The sequence below is a fragment of the Pagrus pagrus genome (genome assembly GCF_965226575.1).
Source record: "Pagrus pagrus genome assembly, chromosome: 8".
NCBI lineage: Eukaryota > Metazoa > Chordata > Actinopteri > Spariformes > Sparidae > Pagrus > Pagrus pagrus.
Window position 1 is genome coordinate 26,634,048 of NC_140192.1, and position 18,201 is coordinate 26,652,248.

General features: G+C 42.0%; 2 protein-coding genes across 3 annotated transcripts in view; one reads left to right on the forward strand and one right to left on the reverse strand.

The window, feature by feature from the left end:
* aebp1b (AE binding protein 1b) lies at positions 1 to 17,382 on the forward strand. 2 transcript variants are annotated; one of them, XM_084360109.1, is made up of 23 exons: positions 1 to 246; positions 440 to 897; positions 2,779 to 2,940; positions 3,029 to 3,085; positions 4,151 to 4,618; positions 6,089 to 6,163; positions 6,709 to 6,771; positions 7,094 to 7,177; positions 9,113 to 9,184; positions 9,274 to 9,383; positions 9,769 to 9,908; positions 10,344 to 10,428; positions 10,650 to 10,794; positions 10,879 to 10,967; positions 11,368 to 11,491; positions 11,808 to 12,004; positions 12,163 to 12,339; positions 13,339 to 13,502; positions 13,626 to 14,107; positions 14,231 to 14,370; positions 15,773 to 15,872; positions 15,987 to 16,153; positions 16,477 to 17,382. In XM_084360109.1, exons 2-23 carry the CDS (start codon positions 654 to 656, stop codon positions 16,846 to 16,848), a joined length of 3,717 nt encoding a protein of 1,238 aa, XP_084216235.1. In that variant the 5' UTR covers positions 1 to 246; positions 440 to 653; the 3' UTR covers positions 16,849 to 17,382. The 2 variants fall into 2 exon arrangements, with proteins under 2 accessions (XP_084216235.1, XP_084216236.1); XM_084360110.1 differs by lacking the exon at positions 1 to 246 and having other exon boundaries at positions 280 to 897.
* pold2 (polymerase (DNA directed), delta 2, regulatory subunit) overlaps positions 17,172 to 18,201 on the reverse strand; it is a 4,294-nt gene continuing 3,264 nt past the window's right edge. The window contains exon 11 of the mRNA XM_084360111.1: positions 17,172 to 17,741. Coding sequence (XP_084216237.1) covers positions 17,581 to 17,741 — 161 coding nt within the window. The 3' untranslated portion in view covers positions 17,172 to 17,580. The remainder of the gene's footprint in view (positions 17,742 to 18,201) is intronic.

The window sequence follows — 18,201 nt, forward strand, 5'->3', positions numbered from 1 at the left end:
TCCCCCTTTCTCCTCCTCCTCTTGTTGTGGAATTCAGTGTCCTAGGAGTCACTCCTCTCCTGCAGCTCTGCTCTCTGGTAAGTCTGCAGGGCAAAAAGCTCTCCAGCCAAGCATTCAACAGGAGCTCTGGACGAAGACGAACTGGCTTCTATCTCCACCCCTGCTGTCTGAGGCTTCACCTGCCCTCCCTTATCCTCCCCCCCATCTCCTGTCTGAGCTCTGCACCTGTTGTGACTCGTCAGCCAGGTGAGGGGAATCCTCTGGCCTTACACTGTTTTTTCAGCTGACCGCAGCTGCGGGGCAATTAGGAACCCAGTCTATTCATTTGACTGGATTGCTACTTTACTCTGCATCTCTCTCTCTCTGTCTCCCTCTCTTTAACCCACCTCCCTTCCCACCCTGCCGATCCCTACCCCCCTCCCACTCCATCTCTGTCTAGCTCTGTCTGAGTGTGCTTGACACTGTGGCTGTGAGGAGCTCCAGAAGAAGTTTCCCTGCTGGAGTTAAAAAGTGTGGATCACATTGCAAGGGAGGAAAGGGCGAAAATTAAATCTTCTGGTGGAGAGACGGAGTTGGATTCATCACTGGACGGCTGAGAGGGAGAAGTAAAAACTCCCAAACCAAAGGATTCTGCAGTTGGAAGAGCAGCAGATATGAAAAGCCAGACTGTGGTTGTGTCTTTGGCTCTGCTGGCCCTGTGCTGCCTGCTGATCCCCAGAGGAGGGGAGAGTGCTGGGGGGATAGTTTCTCTCCGGCAGACTGAAGAGGAGAGGCAGGCAGGGGATCAGCTGCGAGATGAGTCCCTGGATGACCCAGAAAGTGAGCAGGGACTTGTAGTGGATCCACTGGGAAGCAGCAACAAGCACAAGAGAGACACAGATGAGGCTGCACAGACAGGTGAGTGCAGAAGATTATAATCTGAACCATAAGATACAGACAGCGATGGGAAGGTTGCTTTTGAATGTATTGGGTGACAGATTGCTGGTCAGTCGAAAACAATCCTACAAGTACTATAACTTTTAATTACTTCTTCAGAGTAACATCACCTGTTACATTTGATTACTCTCCAACAAATGTTTCAAACTGGGCAATAAAGCGTAATAAAACACATAAAACAAAACAAAAACAACACTCAGTATTTGAGGGCATGCTGTCCAATGAATGGAGCTCTTTGGAAGCCATCCTCCCCTTGACAAGATGGATAGGATGGAGGTTAGGGGGACGGTAGTTTGGTCTGTGGGGACTGGGCTTAGGGACTACAGGGGGGCTAGTTCAAGACTGCACGGACCAGTCAGTATGTAGCGTGGACTGGTATCCGGTAGTTCACCTCCTGGGCACTGTCAGGGTTCCTGTGAGCAAGGCACGGATTCCACTAACTGCTCAGGGTGCCTGACTACATGACAGCCACCTGGATCTGACATCGCTGTATACATCAATGCATGTGTAAAGGTCCTGTTTGTGCATGCATGTGTGTTTCAGGCCTGTGTGTGTGTAGCAAATAAGTGTGAGTGAACAAATGTAACTTCCCTGAAGATGATAAATGATGTTGTCTTCTGCTTCCACTCTACTTGATGATGTTGCACTCAAATTAGTTGAGTTCCTGCAAACCAAAAAATGCAAAGCAACAGAATGTATATTATATTTACCCAAAAGAAATATATGCTCAGATTATCACCAATATTTTGATTGGTAGATGTAATTTAATTACACATTTTTTCTCAGTGACAATAACAGATTACAATTGTATTTATTTTCTTATCTATCCACACATCCCCCAGCGATAAATCCAGATATGTTTGAGAAAAACAAGACATTAAAGTTGTTCAGTTGCTTCAACACGACATGCAGGAACAAACAGACACAAACTCTTTAGTCTCCAACAGGCACCAGCAAGTCCAGGTCATCCCTTGTCCACTACACCGGAGGGAATAACTAGAGTAGATGGATTTCTTTGGCTCACACCAGACAACAGAAGAAGACACTGAGTCAAGCATCTTGCAGGCAGATTTTTACGACACTGACCTTTTCCACTGCTGCTGTGCGCCCCGCATGATTAATGCTGACTCTGATGCACAGTCATGCCTGATATTTGTAATAGACCTCTTCTCTGGAGCTTTCTAACTAAGCTTGAAATCCAAACTAACCCTTTGATGAGTCTCACTGATGGGTTTTTGCTTCATGGTAAGATGTAGCTGAGGTGATAGTGATAGGTTTAATGAATATTTGGACAGATTTAGGGACATTAAAGACAATTTAATTGTGGTTGATGGAGCAAAACGAGTGGAAAGAGAGAGAAGTGTTTTCCATGAAGTGCCTCAGAACTTCAGACAACCTCAGAAGGAAATACTGATGGACCTCAAGCAACCACTGAAATGTATCAGGCTGTCTGGATTTTCCCTGGCATCACTGAGTTTTGACTTTGCAGGAAAGAAATAATTGCGTAAGTTCAGTCTCACGTTGTGTAAAAATGATACAAACAAAATTGAGAATCAGAATTGCGTAAGCTTGGAGTTTTTACTTCAGTCCTCAGTATGAGTCATCGATTAACAATTTGGCGTCTGATTAGTATTGAAGGATTTTGACCTGCTAAGAAAATGTTAGTTGTCATCACTTGAAAAATAAAGTGATAACAGCTAAAGAGGGTTCATTTTAAATTCAGTTTGGTGGTTGATTAGGCTAATATTCTGAGACTTTAGAAAAAAGACAATCATTTATGCATGAATACTTATTCTAGTTATGGAAAACCTCTCTCTTCTCCTGTTTTCCTCCTCTTTCTAGGTTTGTTGGGCAGGGTGAGGAGAGCACCAGAGGAAGGCAAAAAGAAGAAGAAGGACAAGAAGAAGAATAAGGACCCCAACGCCACCAAAAAGCCCAAAACTGACAAGAAGGGAAAGAAGAAGGACAGGCAGACGACCACGACTCTACCACCAACAACAACACGTGAGGACAGAACAGAGCAGTGAGCCAAGTTTGTACTTGAATGACTTGGATGAATGTTGTTGACCCTGTGTCTGTCTGCTGCCTCCAGCCATCCCGACTGAACCACCCACTGAGCCATATACAGACTACCCCTATCCTGATGTTGGTGAGTGACACACAAATGAACGGGGTGGGGAGGAAATCTTATATTTCAGCCTGGAGATTTGCAATACCCTTCACAGTGTTTTTATGTTTTATTTGGACCCTTATACCTAATATCCCCGAATATAGCACTGGGTTGGTCCAAGACGTTCCTCCATTATTAAACTAAAAAAGGCAAAGCAAGAAGAATTTAAGGGGAACTCCACCCTTTTAAAACATCAAAGTCTGTTTGTGTTTACAGTTCCTGGGGAGGTTGGCTGTAAAAGTATGTGAAAGGTTTTATAAAAGTTAAAGTTTTATAAAGCCTTTTATAGTCTTATTAGGCTCCACAGGGAACTGCACAAGTATTGTATCAAGTGATGTCACTTGAGTCAGCGTCAGTTGGAGCGGAAAAATCCTGGGCGTGTGGAGTCAGGGAGAGGTGAGGTTACCAGACCTCAGTAGCCTACACGGCGGATTAAGGCCAACAGAACTGGGGAAGGGGTTATATTCCAGGAGATGAGAACAAAATTTCAGGAAAAAACAAATCTGAAATTCTCTGAGATTAAAGTGACATATGTACTAGAAAGAAACATAATATTGTAGAGACATTTTTTCTCAAATTTTGACCCCCTTTAACAAGATCTGTAAATCTGTTCTTCTTATAATTGCCCTTATACAATATCAAAGTAGCCCGCTCCTCATTTCTCCTTGAGGCTCAAGGCTACATTGGCCACTACTAGCATAGCACTCCAGTATCTCCTACCTAGCTGTTGGCGGACGAGTTGCATTGCATTGCAGTGGGTAACACAGGCGCTATGTTTTGATTAGAATGCAGTGAATTCAAATAAAGATGTCTGGTTCTTCTTCATTGCCTTTTTTTTTTTTAAACCATCTATCATGAGTGCCGCAATTGTGAGAGCGCTATGTTAGATCACTGGAGTACTCTTTTAAGATGATGTAATCTAATTGAATGAGTTAACATTTATTAACATTTAAAAAGCAGTGTAAAAAGTATCTAAATCTAATAACCATTTAAATATTTTAGTCTTGACATCTTAGACTACCTTTCCATCTGTTTTTCTGTCAGACGAGTATTGGAAACCAGACGATGACTACTGGGATGCTGATCCCACACCATCCGGGCCTGAGCCTGAGACTACAATGACAGATCTTCCGTATGACTACTGGAAACCAGAAGAGAAAGACCCAGCTGCTCCAGTCACAGACGCTTATGAAGATTACTGGAAACCAGAAGAGAAAGAGCTGTCCAGTCCAGCGCCTGACAACTATGATGACTACTGGAAACCAGAAGAGAAAGAGCTGTCCAGTCCAGCGCCTGACAACTATGATGACTACTGGAAACCAGAAGAGAAAGAGCTGTCCACTCCAGCGCCTGACAACTATGATGACTACTGGAAACCAGAGGAGAAAGATCTGTACACTCCTGTGACTGACAACTATGACAGCTACTGGCAAGAGGTGGACCCAACCCCCCCTGCGCCTGAGGTTGATGGGAAGGCAGGGACAGATGACAGTGATTACTGGGATGCCACATGTATGTCTGACTCATATCCTTGCTTTGTTTTGAATGAGGAAGCTTGTGGGGTGACAGTTTATCAAACATGAATAGTGTATTATAAACTATAATGATCCCTTAGGACCATTATTGTTGCAATGATCATTTATCTCGACAGAGAAAATGATTTGAGTACAGACAGAAGTGTGGGACAAAAGTTGGGTTTTGAAACGTTATAATTTAAGCTGATAATTGCCGCTGAAAAACCAGATAATGCGTGAAATGCTGATGTGATCTGTAACAAATGTTGAGGCTGAGAAGACTCAAAGACACGAGGGAACAAACTAAAAAAATCCTTTTGAGAAACTTTTTAACTGGTTATCAAACAGTCTCAATATAATAAAGATGCCTTTATATGATACAGATAAGCAAATGAGACCATCAGCAGGAAATTAGCTATTTCTGTATTGTTCTTAGTTATTCTTACTGCCTGTTACCGGGTAGGATTCGGAAAATTTAGTCTGGTGGTACGGCAGTGATACCTATGTTTGCTGGTTTCAAGTTTCAAGTTTGATTCCTACATGCACCATGCTGCCCCATCACTGCTTATTGTACTGTGTTGCTAACAGCCTAGCATCCAGTAGATCAGTGAACCCAGGTTTGAAATCTGTGGCTGAAAATGTGTTTCAAAGAAAGAGTGCAGGAAGTGGTTAACGTTGTTCTCCATCAGTAGATATAATTTTAATTTGAATCAGAGAGAAGACCACATGACTCATCTATGCATGCTTGTAAAAATAGACACGGAAATTAGAAAAATCTTGCTCGGCAAAACACAACAAGCTGCCCGATGTTTCTCAACATGATTTGATGTGGTCTTTGAATGATCAGTCGAACATTCAGTCAACCATACTGGATGGTATACATTTTAAAATGGCTCCACAACTAAAGAAACCAAGCTAACAAAACATTTGTTGTGAATCACAGTTACAGATTTTAAGTAATCGTGACTCACTCACTGTTGCTGAAGCAAAAGACTGGCTTGCTTTGTTACTTTAAAGAGTGATCAGTGATTGTTCCAGACAACTTGTAATTCAGCTTCAACTTCCATTAGATGATATTTATTGCAATGTATCATCCAAAGTCAGCTCTCTGATAATCATAAGTCATAGTTTGAATAAGTAATACCAGGTACAATTATCCTTTAGGATCTTCATCTCTTCCAGCCTCCATCCACCTGAATTCAGCAGTGACTGAACTAATTTTCCACAGGATCAGATGTAGGAAACAGTGTGTCTTGTGGCTCTGCGACACCCTGGACCAGACTGACATGTTCTCATTACTCTGTGTTTCCAGCAAACTGTACAGCACCTCTGCTCTTCCAACGTTTCCACTGATTCAGTCACACTCAGAGTTACTTTCTCCTGTTGCCCAGTCTGCTTCTGACACTAATTTAATCCCTCTGTTTGACCTTTTTAAATGTTTTATTGTTTTGTTTTCACACCCCTGCAGTTGAGGCTCCAGATAATCTTCCATTCCCCGATGGTAAAGAGGTCAGCCCTGAAATCGAAGTAGAAACCCTACCAGGTAACTGCAGTCACTTGAACACATTAGAAATGCGTCAAACTTAACTTGAATGAGGCAGGTAACTAGTAAGAAATCTCCCTAGACTTGAGATGTAGAAGAAATGTCCATTCCATCTGTGCCTTTCGGGTGGAAGCAGATGAGAAATCATGAGCAACACATGGGAATAACATTACAGTGAGACTGTGAGCTAACCTGCCCTACTTATTTAAACAGTAGTGGGTGGGTTTGCTTGGTTCCACAGAGTCAACAAAACGTTTCTGAGTTTTGTTGTGGATTAACAAAAAAGACCTGTCATCAAATCAGAACTCTGTTATGATTCTTGTAAATGTAAATTAAAGATTTAACAACTTAATTACATGGTGGGCGTCACAGTGGCATCCAAATAGAAAACAGTTGTTGTGGTTGAATAAATCAGGGCTGTACTAACCTGTAAAACTTTGCAGATTCAACCATGTATTCTCATAAAATCTCACTTGTGATGCAGCGATGCGTCTCAGTGATTGAATGAGGCGTCTGACTCCATGTTTGGTCTTTTTTTTACACAGAGGAGTCGACAACCGCTACTCCCTATGAAGGGACGTGGTATGATGATTACGACGAATATGGAAGTATGTGCACACATAACACACACACGCACACTCACACACACACACACACACACACATACAACTGAAACAAATCCATAAACAAATGTTGTATGTTAGATCCACTGTTTAATTTGCAGTGAGACTTCCTGCCAACAAAACAGGCAGCAAGGAAAATTTATAAACAGTTCAATAACTTTCCAGATTTATAGCTGATCTTTTGTGGCCTTTTTACTGTTTATTTTTCCTAATGGCTTGTAAAAACTCATACACACTGCTGCACACGGGGCTGGTTTATTTATAGCCATTTACATAAAATTATCCTTAATTTTCCTTTTTTCCACAGGGAGGAAAGAAGACGAGACAGACGACAAATGGATGGAGAAGGAGAGGGAGAGAGCTCAAAAAGAAAGAGAGAAGCAGGAGAGAGGTAAGAAAACCCAGATGTGGACCCTTTTTTTTTTTTTTTCTTCTTGCGTAACAGCTCTCTGCACAATCATGTCAGACTACATGTGATACTGTCGCTGCCAAAGCAAAGAACGTGGCCTGCGACCTCAGTTCAAAAGTACTAACAGATAACAGCTCTAATGTGTTCCCGCCCTCCGATCACATTTCTGTGATACCAGAATGCAGATGTGATTTCCCACCATGCCAACGTCAGCGGGCCTGCGATACTTGCTTTAACTTGCTCGGCAAGGACAAGAGTTCATCCTTCCAAAACAAAATGGAGATCATCCAAAAAAAAAAAGCTCATAAATCTCTTGTGAGCTGGACTGAAGCAAAGTGAATGAGGGGAGGGGGATCAACTGACAATGATGTGCATGCAGTGGAGTAGTATAAGCGATAAGGAAAAAAACAACGAGGGTGAATAGCAGGCAGATGATGCTGTAATGTTTTGCTCTGAAGTATTTCACATCACATTCAGCTCCTTTTTGCCACGTGTCGGCTGTGTGTAGTGAGGTTAGATGGCGGTTGAGGCGAGAGGATGATATACAACACTGTCGGGACTGGTGTCAATAGGGCACTTCCTGTGTGGACGCTTCACTGCTATCTTTGCTTGAAGTGGAAAGCATTTTTAGCTCACTCTGGGCATAAATTCAGACGTTTATGAGTCTTGAAGCACTCATCTGCGACACAGAGGCACAAATGCAGATGTGTGTCGACACCTACACCAGTGGTTCTCAATAGTTTACAGACATTCCCCCTTCAGAGGCCGAAAAAAGTTCATGCCCCCCACTGCAGCAACTAATAAATAAGGATCCAAGGTTAATTTTATTAAAAGAAAGGTCACCAGCGGCGTTGTTAAATTACCCCCCCCCCCCCCACCTGTACTACCTATAAAAACTACCTATAAAAACTACCTGTACTTCCACTTGCAGTGTAAATCTTCTCTCTTTTGCTGTATCCTTATCCCGGAAAGCACATTCAATTGCTCTCTCGGGATATTGCTTTAAATGTTATATACAAATAAAATTGCCTTGCCAAAAGTCATACATGAGAAAAGTAAAGATATTATGTTAAGATATTAATATAAGTGAAAGTCACCCATACAAATAGTACTTGAATAAAGTCTTAAAGTATCGATATTAAATGTACTTAAATCCTATGAGTCAACTAATTATCGGCCTGGCCATTTATCGGATCCGATATTCCGCACAGGCAGAATAACAAGCTCTTGCACCCACTTCAGACGGGATGTGCACTAATGCTTTTAGCTTTGCAGCTACAGTGAAGATTTTGGTTCAAGAATCGTGTAAATAATGTCTTTTCAAGTCAATTTGGGATCTCTGGGCCTCCATCTAAGGTGTGTAGATAGTGACTGAATTTTCAATTTTGGGTAAACGTGAATGTACTTTATGTTACAGAAAAAGCATCAGCAAACTATTCTTCCGCCAGTTAAACGAGTCATCCACGCCCATCTGAAGTTACTCAATGGGTGCATGCGTTTGTCTGCTTATACATGAGCTGAACATGTTTCACATTCCCACTGTCAGTAAGACATATGGAAGCCATACTACCAGCAATAAACTAGTGTGTCAATGTGACACACAGGTCAGTGTATTTGAATATAAATTCTGACAATGATAGATGGGATTCAGCAGTTTTCTTCAATAGTAAACTCTCTGGGTCGAGCTGATCTGAGTTTGATCTGAGCACACTTGGACTGGGAGGGAAATCGGAGCATCTGGGTTGTTTTATTTCAGCCTTCCAGCCCCCAGTTCCTCTTGGGGGCTTTTGGCATTTAAAATCTGCAAAATAATGATGAGTTCCTAGATCATTTCTGGGCAGAGAGAGAGAGGGGAAATATTCAGCCAAGACAGCACAATTTATTTGGCAGTAAGACTGTTTTTCTGACCTCTGCCAGAGAGAGTGCAGAAGCTGAAGGAGGCAGAGGAGCGGGCCAGGAACAGACCTCGTGTCTTCAAAGAGCCAAAGAGTAAGTTTGAGTAAAGCTGGAAAACATTGCATATGCTTTGCTAATATGATTAACATATCATTTGATTCTCTCTATTGTGTACGTGGCAGAGTGTCCTCCCCTGGGGATGGAGTCTCATAAGATCGAGCCAGACCAGCTCACAGCCTCCTCTATGTCTCAGTATAGCTTTGCACCTCAGAGGGCGCGCCTCAACATGCAGGTACACAACAATCAGAGCAGGACTGCTAACATACACTACAGCTATCACTTACATACAGACAAGCCTTGAAATAAACACCAGCTACCAGACACATGTTGGAAAATACTGTTATTGTTGAGTCTGTCATTTCCATTAGCTGCTTTGGCAGTTTATGTTCAGCAATGTTTAAATCAGCTGATAAACTGTATAAAGGTTTAGGCTGTCTACCCTCCTTGAACTCCGAGTCATTATGGCATCTGTGATGTATGTGCAGAGTCAAATGACTTGCATGCCAGTGCATGATAAGCTGATATTGGATTGAAATTGCACAGTAAAGTGTAAGAGCTCAATCTGTTACTGAGTCAAAGGACCTAGCAGCATGTGTTCTGGTCTCTTTGGTTCCCAGGGCTCAGACGAAGAAGATGACATGAGAGGGGGAGCGTGGTGTGCAAACTCAGAGGACACCATTCACTGGTTTGAGATCGATGCTCGCAAGGAGACAGAGTTCACAGGGGTCATAACTCAAGGACGAGACTCTGATATTGAGTAAGACAAAAACACAAAAAAAATAGGGCTGGGCAATATATCAATATTGTATTGTTATTCTGATATGAGACTACATGTCGTCTTAGATTTTTGACATCGTTATATCGTGATATGGTGTTAGTGTCTTTTCGGGCTGTCTTACTTTCCAAGTACAAAGGCTGCATTACAGTAAAGTGATGTCATTTTCTGAACTTACCAGACTGTTCTACTTGTTTGAATACCTGCCTTTACGCACTTAGTCATTATATCCACATTACTGATGATTATTCATCACAAATCTCATGTTGATATTATGCAAAAGTACAATATCGATACAAATTTGTCGCCTCAAGTATTTTTTGGAGATTTCAAAACATCAAAATATATAAAGTGTATCGTGTTATTGCCTAAAAATATCGCAATATCATTTTAACCCTACTTGTCGTTTTGTTTCAGGAACGACTTTGTGATGTCGTACTTACTGGCTTTCAGCAATGACAGCAGAGAATGGACCACCATCCACGACGGATACGCTGACTGGGTGAGTTCACCTAAAATGATGCCACTTCCTCATGCACCACATCAGATGCTGGTGAAATATGCTAGTGGCTGGTAGATTTGCTTCACTCAGCAGCCAAAAAAACAGAAGTAATCCATTGAGTGGCCAGTGAAATTGGAACTAGCACTTAACAAAAAGTTAATACTGCACCCTGCTCCCCCCTCTTTCTCTGACTCATTTTTACCTCCGTCTCTCTGGCCCAGTTATTCTTCGGAAACAGTGATAAGGACGTTCCAGTGATGAACCAGCTGGCAGAGCCCGTGCTGGCCCGTTACATCCGAATCATCCCTCAGAGCTGGAATGGCTCTCTGTGTATGAGGCTGGAGGTCCTGGGCTGCCCCGTGCATGGTGAGCCTCAAAGACATGAAGACACTTAAACATGAGCACACACGTGAAATTAATAACACATTTTGTTCCCTTTTTGTGTCACAGATCCAGCTGATGTTCAGTACAGGCAAAATGAAGTGACTCCGGTCGATTACTTGGAGTTCAAACATCACAGTTACACAGACATGGTTACAGTGAGTACCACTACATCCTCACATCGTCTGCTGGATGATTGAATTCCACAGGAAATCCTCAGTTATTTTCCAAAGACTAAATAATTTCCCAGGAAGAATTCAACATTGAACCTTCCCATACTAACATAGCCCATCATGTTCCCAATTTTCAGAGCACAACTGATGATTTGTAGTGTTTCTCAGTAGCACAGATAAATCAGATTGACCTATTTTGTATTGTTGAACATGTTGAATCCTTTAACTTAATAAGCTGCAGGGATTTTTAGCTGCTTCAACATGTCTGTGAAGAGGCCTTATGTTCATGGTTTTAATAGTCCTCAGCTATTTCAGAAATAATGCGTAAACAAAATGATAGTCAATACTTTCAACACTGACTGTCTCCTCCTTCTCACGTGTTCAGCTTATGAAGTCAGTGCACGACGAGTGTCCCAACATCACCAGCATCTACAGCCTGGGCCGCAGCTCTAAGGGACGGGAAATCATGGCCATGATCATCTCTGGCAACCCAACAGAGCATGAAATAGGTGGGGATGTGTTCATATGACCATGAAATATGCAGAAGTGTTTAATAACAGATAAACAGGTTGTCTTGCGATATATTTCACAATCAATACCAAAATAAAATTCTAAAAGGGTGTTTTCAATCGAGGGAAATCCAAAACCAGCAGTTGTTTCTCAAATATCCCAACAGTCTGAAATTAGTTCTATTAAAACCAGAGGACTGTTGGGTCTCAATGGCACCACGGATGATTCCTGTTAATCTTAATAAACACCGGGTGGAAGTCAGCTGATTACAGTTAGGAGACAAATAACTACAGTCTTGTCTGGTCGTCTTTGCAGGTGAGCCAGAGTTTCGCTTCACGGCGGGTCTCCACGGAAACGAGGCTGTGGGTCGGGAGATGATCCTGCTTCTCATTCAGTACCTGTGCAAAGAGTACAAAGACAGAAACCCCAGAGCCCAGCAGCTGGTGGAGGGAATACGCATCCACCTGGTGCCCTCACTCAACCCTGACGGACATGAGGAAGCTTTTGAGGCGGTCAGTGACTGTGCTCATCAAAAAAAATTTGTTTCTTAACTGGCAAACAAAAAGTAACAAAGAGAGAGACAAACAGGGAAATGCCAGTGAATCATGCTGTGGTGGTGGGCTGGGATGACATGGCTCCATGTGTAGCTCATCTGAATTCTCCCCCGCAGGGATCAGAGCTGAGTGGATGGACCACGGGGCACTTCACCAACGACGGCGTTGACATCTTTCAGAACTTCCCCGACCTGAATAGTATCCTGTGGGATGCTGAAGAAAAGGGCATGGTGCCCAAACTCACCCCCAATCACCACATACCCATACCAGAGGGCTTTGATTTCAACAGCTCGGTAAGGAGGAGGGTATTGTTGTGTCTTATAACAGGATATTAATAAATGCTGAGGGCAGAAGATCTCCAGTTAGGGCAAAAATAGTTACTGTTATATCTAAATGTGCTCAAGAAATCATATTATAAGAAGCATCTTTTTATTGACCGACTACGTTTAAACATAATACTAATCACAACACATCATCAGGCAGAAGCAAATGTTTTAAAAATGAAAAGGTTGTGGGAGACAACCCTGCGACCAGGGACGCAGGAAGTCAGTCACAGTTTGAGGTGCCGAGGGGTCAGTCTATATGATGATGTCATTGTAAATGGTGCGCGACATTCACGTTTCTTCTATTAATTTGAATGACCAGAATAACTTATTTTTAGTAGTTATTAACAACAGTTTCCAACAATTTGAGAATGCTCTGCACTACAGCAGATGGCAAACTTGAACACCAACATGCTACAGCAAGGAATTGAAGAGGGAGAGAAATAGATGAGGAGAGAAGTTCTCTCAATTCACTAAAACTTTACTTTAGTTTTGTGAAATGCTGCCTTTGACTAATACTTAATTATTTGGGCCTTCTTGTGAATTCAGCGCGTATCATATTATATTTTTTTTGTTCTGTGACAAACCACAAAATTGTAAAGCAACATTAAGCTTCACGATCAAAGAAAGTTTGTATATCCTGTGGACACATCTGTTCATATTCTCACGCTCCTTTTGAGCTTATCCACATGAGCATTCATAATTGCAGAGCAAAGTATTGAATGTGGTAAAATCCTTTATTTTTTGTCCTTTTTTATGTTTCAGTTACATTTTACAGTAGACTTCTTTTCGTTTTCCCTTAAAAGCTCCTCTCCTCATAGACAAGTGTATGTTTTAGTATAAATAAAGACCTTTGTACTGTATAAAAATGATTGTGGTTTACTCAGTAAACAGAAATGAGGATATACTGCTTACTTAGTTTTTCTCTCCACTGTTTGTGTGATTCTGATCTTCCTGTTTTTGTTCCAGATTGCTGTGGAAACCAGGGCCATAATCTCCTGGATGAAAAGCTATCCATTTGTGTTGGGTGCGAACTTCCAGGGTGGGGAGTCAATTGTTGCCTATCCTTATGACAGCTTACGTCTCAACAAGCCTGCCGAGAGCCAGAAACCGCACAGCCGCAAGAAGAGACAGTATGACTTGTTGTCACCCTGCTTCACACTCTTATTACTAAGCTCTCATTTTCCTCCTCCTTTCTATTCCACAAACCACTCAAAGTTACAATCCTGTTAAATAACTACAATCATTTCTTACAGGTATGAAGATGAAGGTTTTGATGTGACAGAGTGGGGACGGGGCTATCAAGAGGCACCAGAGGAGGACTGGAGAGGAAGGGGATATGCAGAGCCTGAGGAGGAGTGGAGGGGCCAAGGCTATGACCGTGGTTACGGCCATGGCTACGACCACGGCTACGACCACGGCTACGACCAAGGCCATGGCCACGACCACGGCCACGACCCTGGCTATGACCACAGTTACAACCAAGGTTACAACCAAGGTTACGGCCACAGAGAGGAAGAAGAGGATGATAGAGGAAGAAGCGCCGGCTACCAGCACTCTGAGCCTGAGGATGAGCCTCGGGTGATTGCAGACGAGTCCCTGTTCAGGTGGCTGGCTGTCTCGTACGCCTCTACACACCTGACCATGACACACAACTACCACGGCTCCTGCCACGGAGGCACTCCTGCAGGGGGGCACGGCATCGTCAACCGGGCCAAATGGAAGCCAGTCACAGGAAGTAAGTAGACGCCAGTAGGTTCATTATATGTTTTGCAGGTCTGTATGTATTTATGTCACACCCTGGTGGACAATATATGCAGTGCAGGCTCTGAGGTTAATGTGTGTGTTCTCCCCTCTCTAGGTATGAATGATTTCAGCTATCTGAACACAAACTGTTTTGAGTTGTCGGTATTCCTGGGATGTGATAAGTTCCCTCATCAGAACGAGTTGGTGCATGAGTGGGAGAAGAACAGAGAAGCCATGCTCATCTTCATGGAGCAGGTCAGTCACACATACTCATACAATGTGAGACATACAATATACTGACTGCAGTCTCTGAACTCTCACCATGGTCGGAAAGCCTAGTTAAGCATCTTCATGAGAACTTATTCAATTAAAAGCACTAAAGTACAGCTCTGATTCCAAAAAAGCCAGGACGCTGTGGTTCTTCTCACTTTGCGCGCTTTACAAAAAAATTTACAAAAAACAATAATGTTAATCAGTTTGAACATTAAGTATCTTGTCTTTGTACCATTTTTAATTGAATACAGGTCCAAAAGTATTTTAAAAATTATTGCTTTGTGCTTTTATTTCTGTTTTACATGCGACCCAACCTTTTTGGAATCAGGGTTGTAGCTCTTTAGAAGACTGCTTTGAGCAACACTCGATTAAATGTTACTCATCATATATTAACTGTTGCAACATTTGGGACCAATTAAACTTGCCAACCAATCCATTTCATATTCAGTCATTTTAGCAGCATGGTTGAAGGGAAAGCAACGTCTGTAATGCCACTTCAAAATAAGTATGTTAGCAAGGTGTTTCTGGCTTGGAATAAGTTAAAAAATCTGCCAGTGCAACAAGTTAAAATTGTCTACAAACAAGTTGCATTTATCTTACTGGAATGCAACTTTTTTGCTAATTGTTTCTTATATTAAAGCAACATTATGTAACTTTTTCCCTTTACAATAACAGCTTCAAAATCATTTTGATGGTACAGTGTCTTGTAATAGGATGAAATGTGTCTGTCACAGCTACTCCACCCCCCATCACTTGTTTCTGTACTGTGTAATTTAAGTGAGAATGGGATCAGACTGTAGGGTTCCACTCACACTCCTCTCTCACTGTGGGGGGGTATCGAATCACACATGTCAATTTCTACATAATATTGCTTTAAGTATAATGAGATAGTTTTGAGACAAATAAACTTAGTAAGATCATGCGTTTTTGCCGTTCAGACATACATGATCGCTTGTTGATGGATTGTTTCCTTTGTCACCATTTTACATTTTTGGTTTTTGGTTTTTGGTGGATTATCTCAACAACTGTTGGATGGATTTCCAAGAACTTTGATACAAATAAAAATTGTCCCCAAAGGATGAATTCTTCACTTTGGTGATCCCCTGACTTTTCATCCAGCACCATCATCATCAGCTCAAAATCTCACTTTCTCCATGATTAAATGAAACGAAAGACCCCAAGATCCCATCAGCTTCAGGTGTACTTTGTTTTAAGAGCTAATTAGAAAATGTTTGCATGCTAACATGCTAAACTACGGTGGTGAACATGGTACACTTTCTACCTGCTATACGTCGCCTGTTAGCATTTAGCTCAATGCAGAGCTGCTAGCGTGACTCAACTCCTCAATATACAGGTTTATTAAACTATTGCCCTCTCTGTGTAGGTGCATCGTGGCATCAGGGGCATTGTGAAGGACCAGCAGGGGAATGCCATTGCAAATGCCACAGTGTCTGTAGAGGGAATAAACCATGATGTCACCACAGGTCTGTTGACAGACTACCGGTCTTCCCCTTACTGATTCTCACGTTTTAATTTTGAACCACAATATACACCCTCTGGCTTGAAACAAAACGTCTATCTACTCTTTGTCATTATAGCACCAACAGGGGACTACTGGCGAATGCTCAACCCGGGCGAGTACCGTGTGACAGCTCGAGCTGAGGGCTTCTCCCCTGTGACCAAACTCTGTGTGGTGGGTTACCAGTCAGGAGCAACCGCCTGCAGCTTCAACCTGGCCAAGTCCAACTGGGACCGCATTAAACAGGTGAGACACAGACCAAACCCTTTATTGTCCGAAATTACATCAGAGCACCAAAAACAGTCAACTTCTCCTGGGAATTTAATTATTATAAACTACCCCCAGCATCTTTTTCTGCATTAAATTCTCATTGCATTAAAAACACTTATTAAAAATACGTTTTCACATCACCACATTACAGACAATACTGCGCCGATACGGATATATCTGTGATACGGCAGTGTCGGCCAATCGATAAATTGGTCGAGCTCTAAAATTAAGCATTTTCTAAACTTTCAAGATTTTGTATAAACCCTGTTCATAAAGTGTCGTTAATCATTTCTCTGCAGATCATGGCCCTCCACGGCAACAAGCCAATCCGACTCAGCTACAGTAACAACAGAGTACAGAACCCTGCAGTCACTAACAGCAACAGGCATGTGGTTGACAGCAACAACGGGTATTCAGAGAACTCACGAATCAGCGCCGAGAGGCGGAGGAGGCTCAGGATAGCTCGTCTCCGTCGCCTTCGCCAACAGAGATTAATGAGGTTAAGAACGACAACAACATTACCCCCAACAACCACAATTCCCACAACGCCAGAGACCACCACATCCTGGTACGACTCGTGGGTCATAGGGGAGGGACAGTCCTCAACCCCTGGTGGTTTCACAGACTCCATCCTGGATTATAACTACGAGTACAAGATCGATGACTATTAAACTAAACACACATGATTCAGTAAACACACAGCTGTCCTCTCCTTCTTGTAGTTTGTTGCCTTGTTGCACTTTGAGCAGGTTGATAAAGAATCAAACAAGGAATCACGTGTTTGTGCATAAGCAATGACAAGGTGCAGAATATTAACTACACTCATTGTATAAAGATAGTGTATCTAATACTTAACAAAGTGTCTCTTCATAGAAAAGGACCCTGTTAATTCACCATAATTCACTTTGACAGATTGCATTTTTCTGACTTGTTCAGTCTTTTTGCTTCATGAACAGATTTTATATTGTGGATACACATAAGCAAAAGTCATGACTTCTTTTTTACTTCAGAGTTTAATTATTTACACTGTCTTCATCCATGGCAGACATATTTTTACAGTATGAACAGTCACTAAAGGTTTTGAAAAGCATTTGGTCAAAGGCTGGTAACAGAGAGTCAGAGGAGGGAAAGAATCTTCTGTCACGTTTCCTCAGACAGTCGGGGTAGAAGAGTTATTTTTCAAATAAATGCTTGTTAATACACAAAACTCTTGTCTTCTCTTTTTTTTAGCACATTTGTGAACACTGATTTCTGTTTAACAGCAATTCTTTGACCTTCATGACATTGGACAGCAGTGTAACAAGGGCTGTGATTATCAGCCCAGTGTTGATGTGATGAGTCTGTGGTCAATAGAAATTAGCCTGAATGTGTGTGTCTGAGGAGTTGTGTGTGGATGTGGACCCTCAGTGGCTGATGTTCATCTCACTGTCCTCATCCTCGTCAGCGGAGAAAGCTGAGAAGCTGACAGGCTCACACTCAAGAGTACGTAAATTGACCAGGCAGGCTGTCAGGGTGCTACTGAACTCTGGAATAGTGACCAAAAGGACCTCCTGGCCATCGGGACCTGGTAAGAAGAGGAGAAGAGGAAATATATTGGCACATTATTAAGGAAGGGCTAGGCAATATGGCCTCAATATAATATCATAACAATATCATAGTATTTTTTGGCTATATTTCGATACACCGTATGTATCACAATATTTTGAAATCGCCTAAAAGGCACTTCATAAATGCTATGACTGGACTATTAAATCAAATATCACAATATTTTTTACCAAATACCTCGATATCGAGACAATGTTGTAGGGATGACTATTGGTACTTTCACAAAATACTAACACACAGAGATTTTAAATAATCATCAATAATGTGGATATAATGACGAAATGGGTAAAGGCAAGTATAAGAACAAGTAGTAACAGTCTGGTAATTTATGAAAATGACATCACTTTCCTGTAATGCAGCCTTTACCACCAGGAAAAGACAATACTTGTATCACAATAAAAAGATCCAAAATCTAAGAT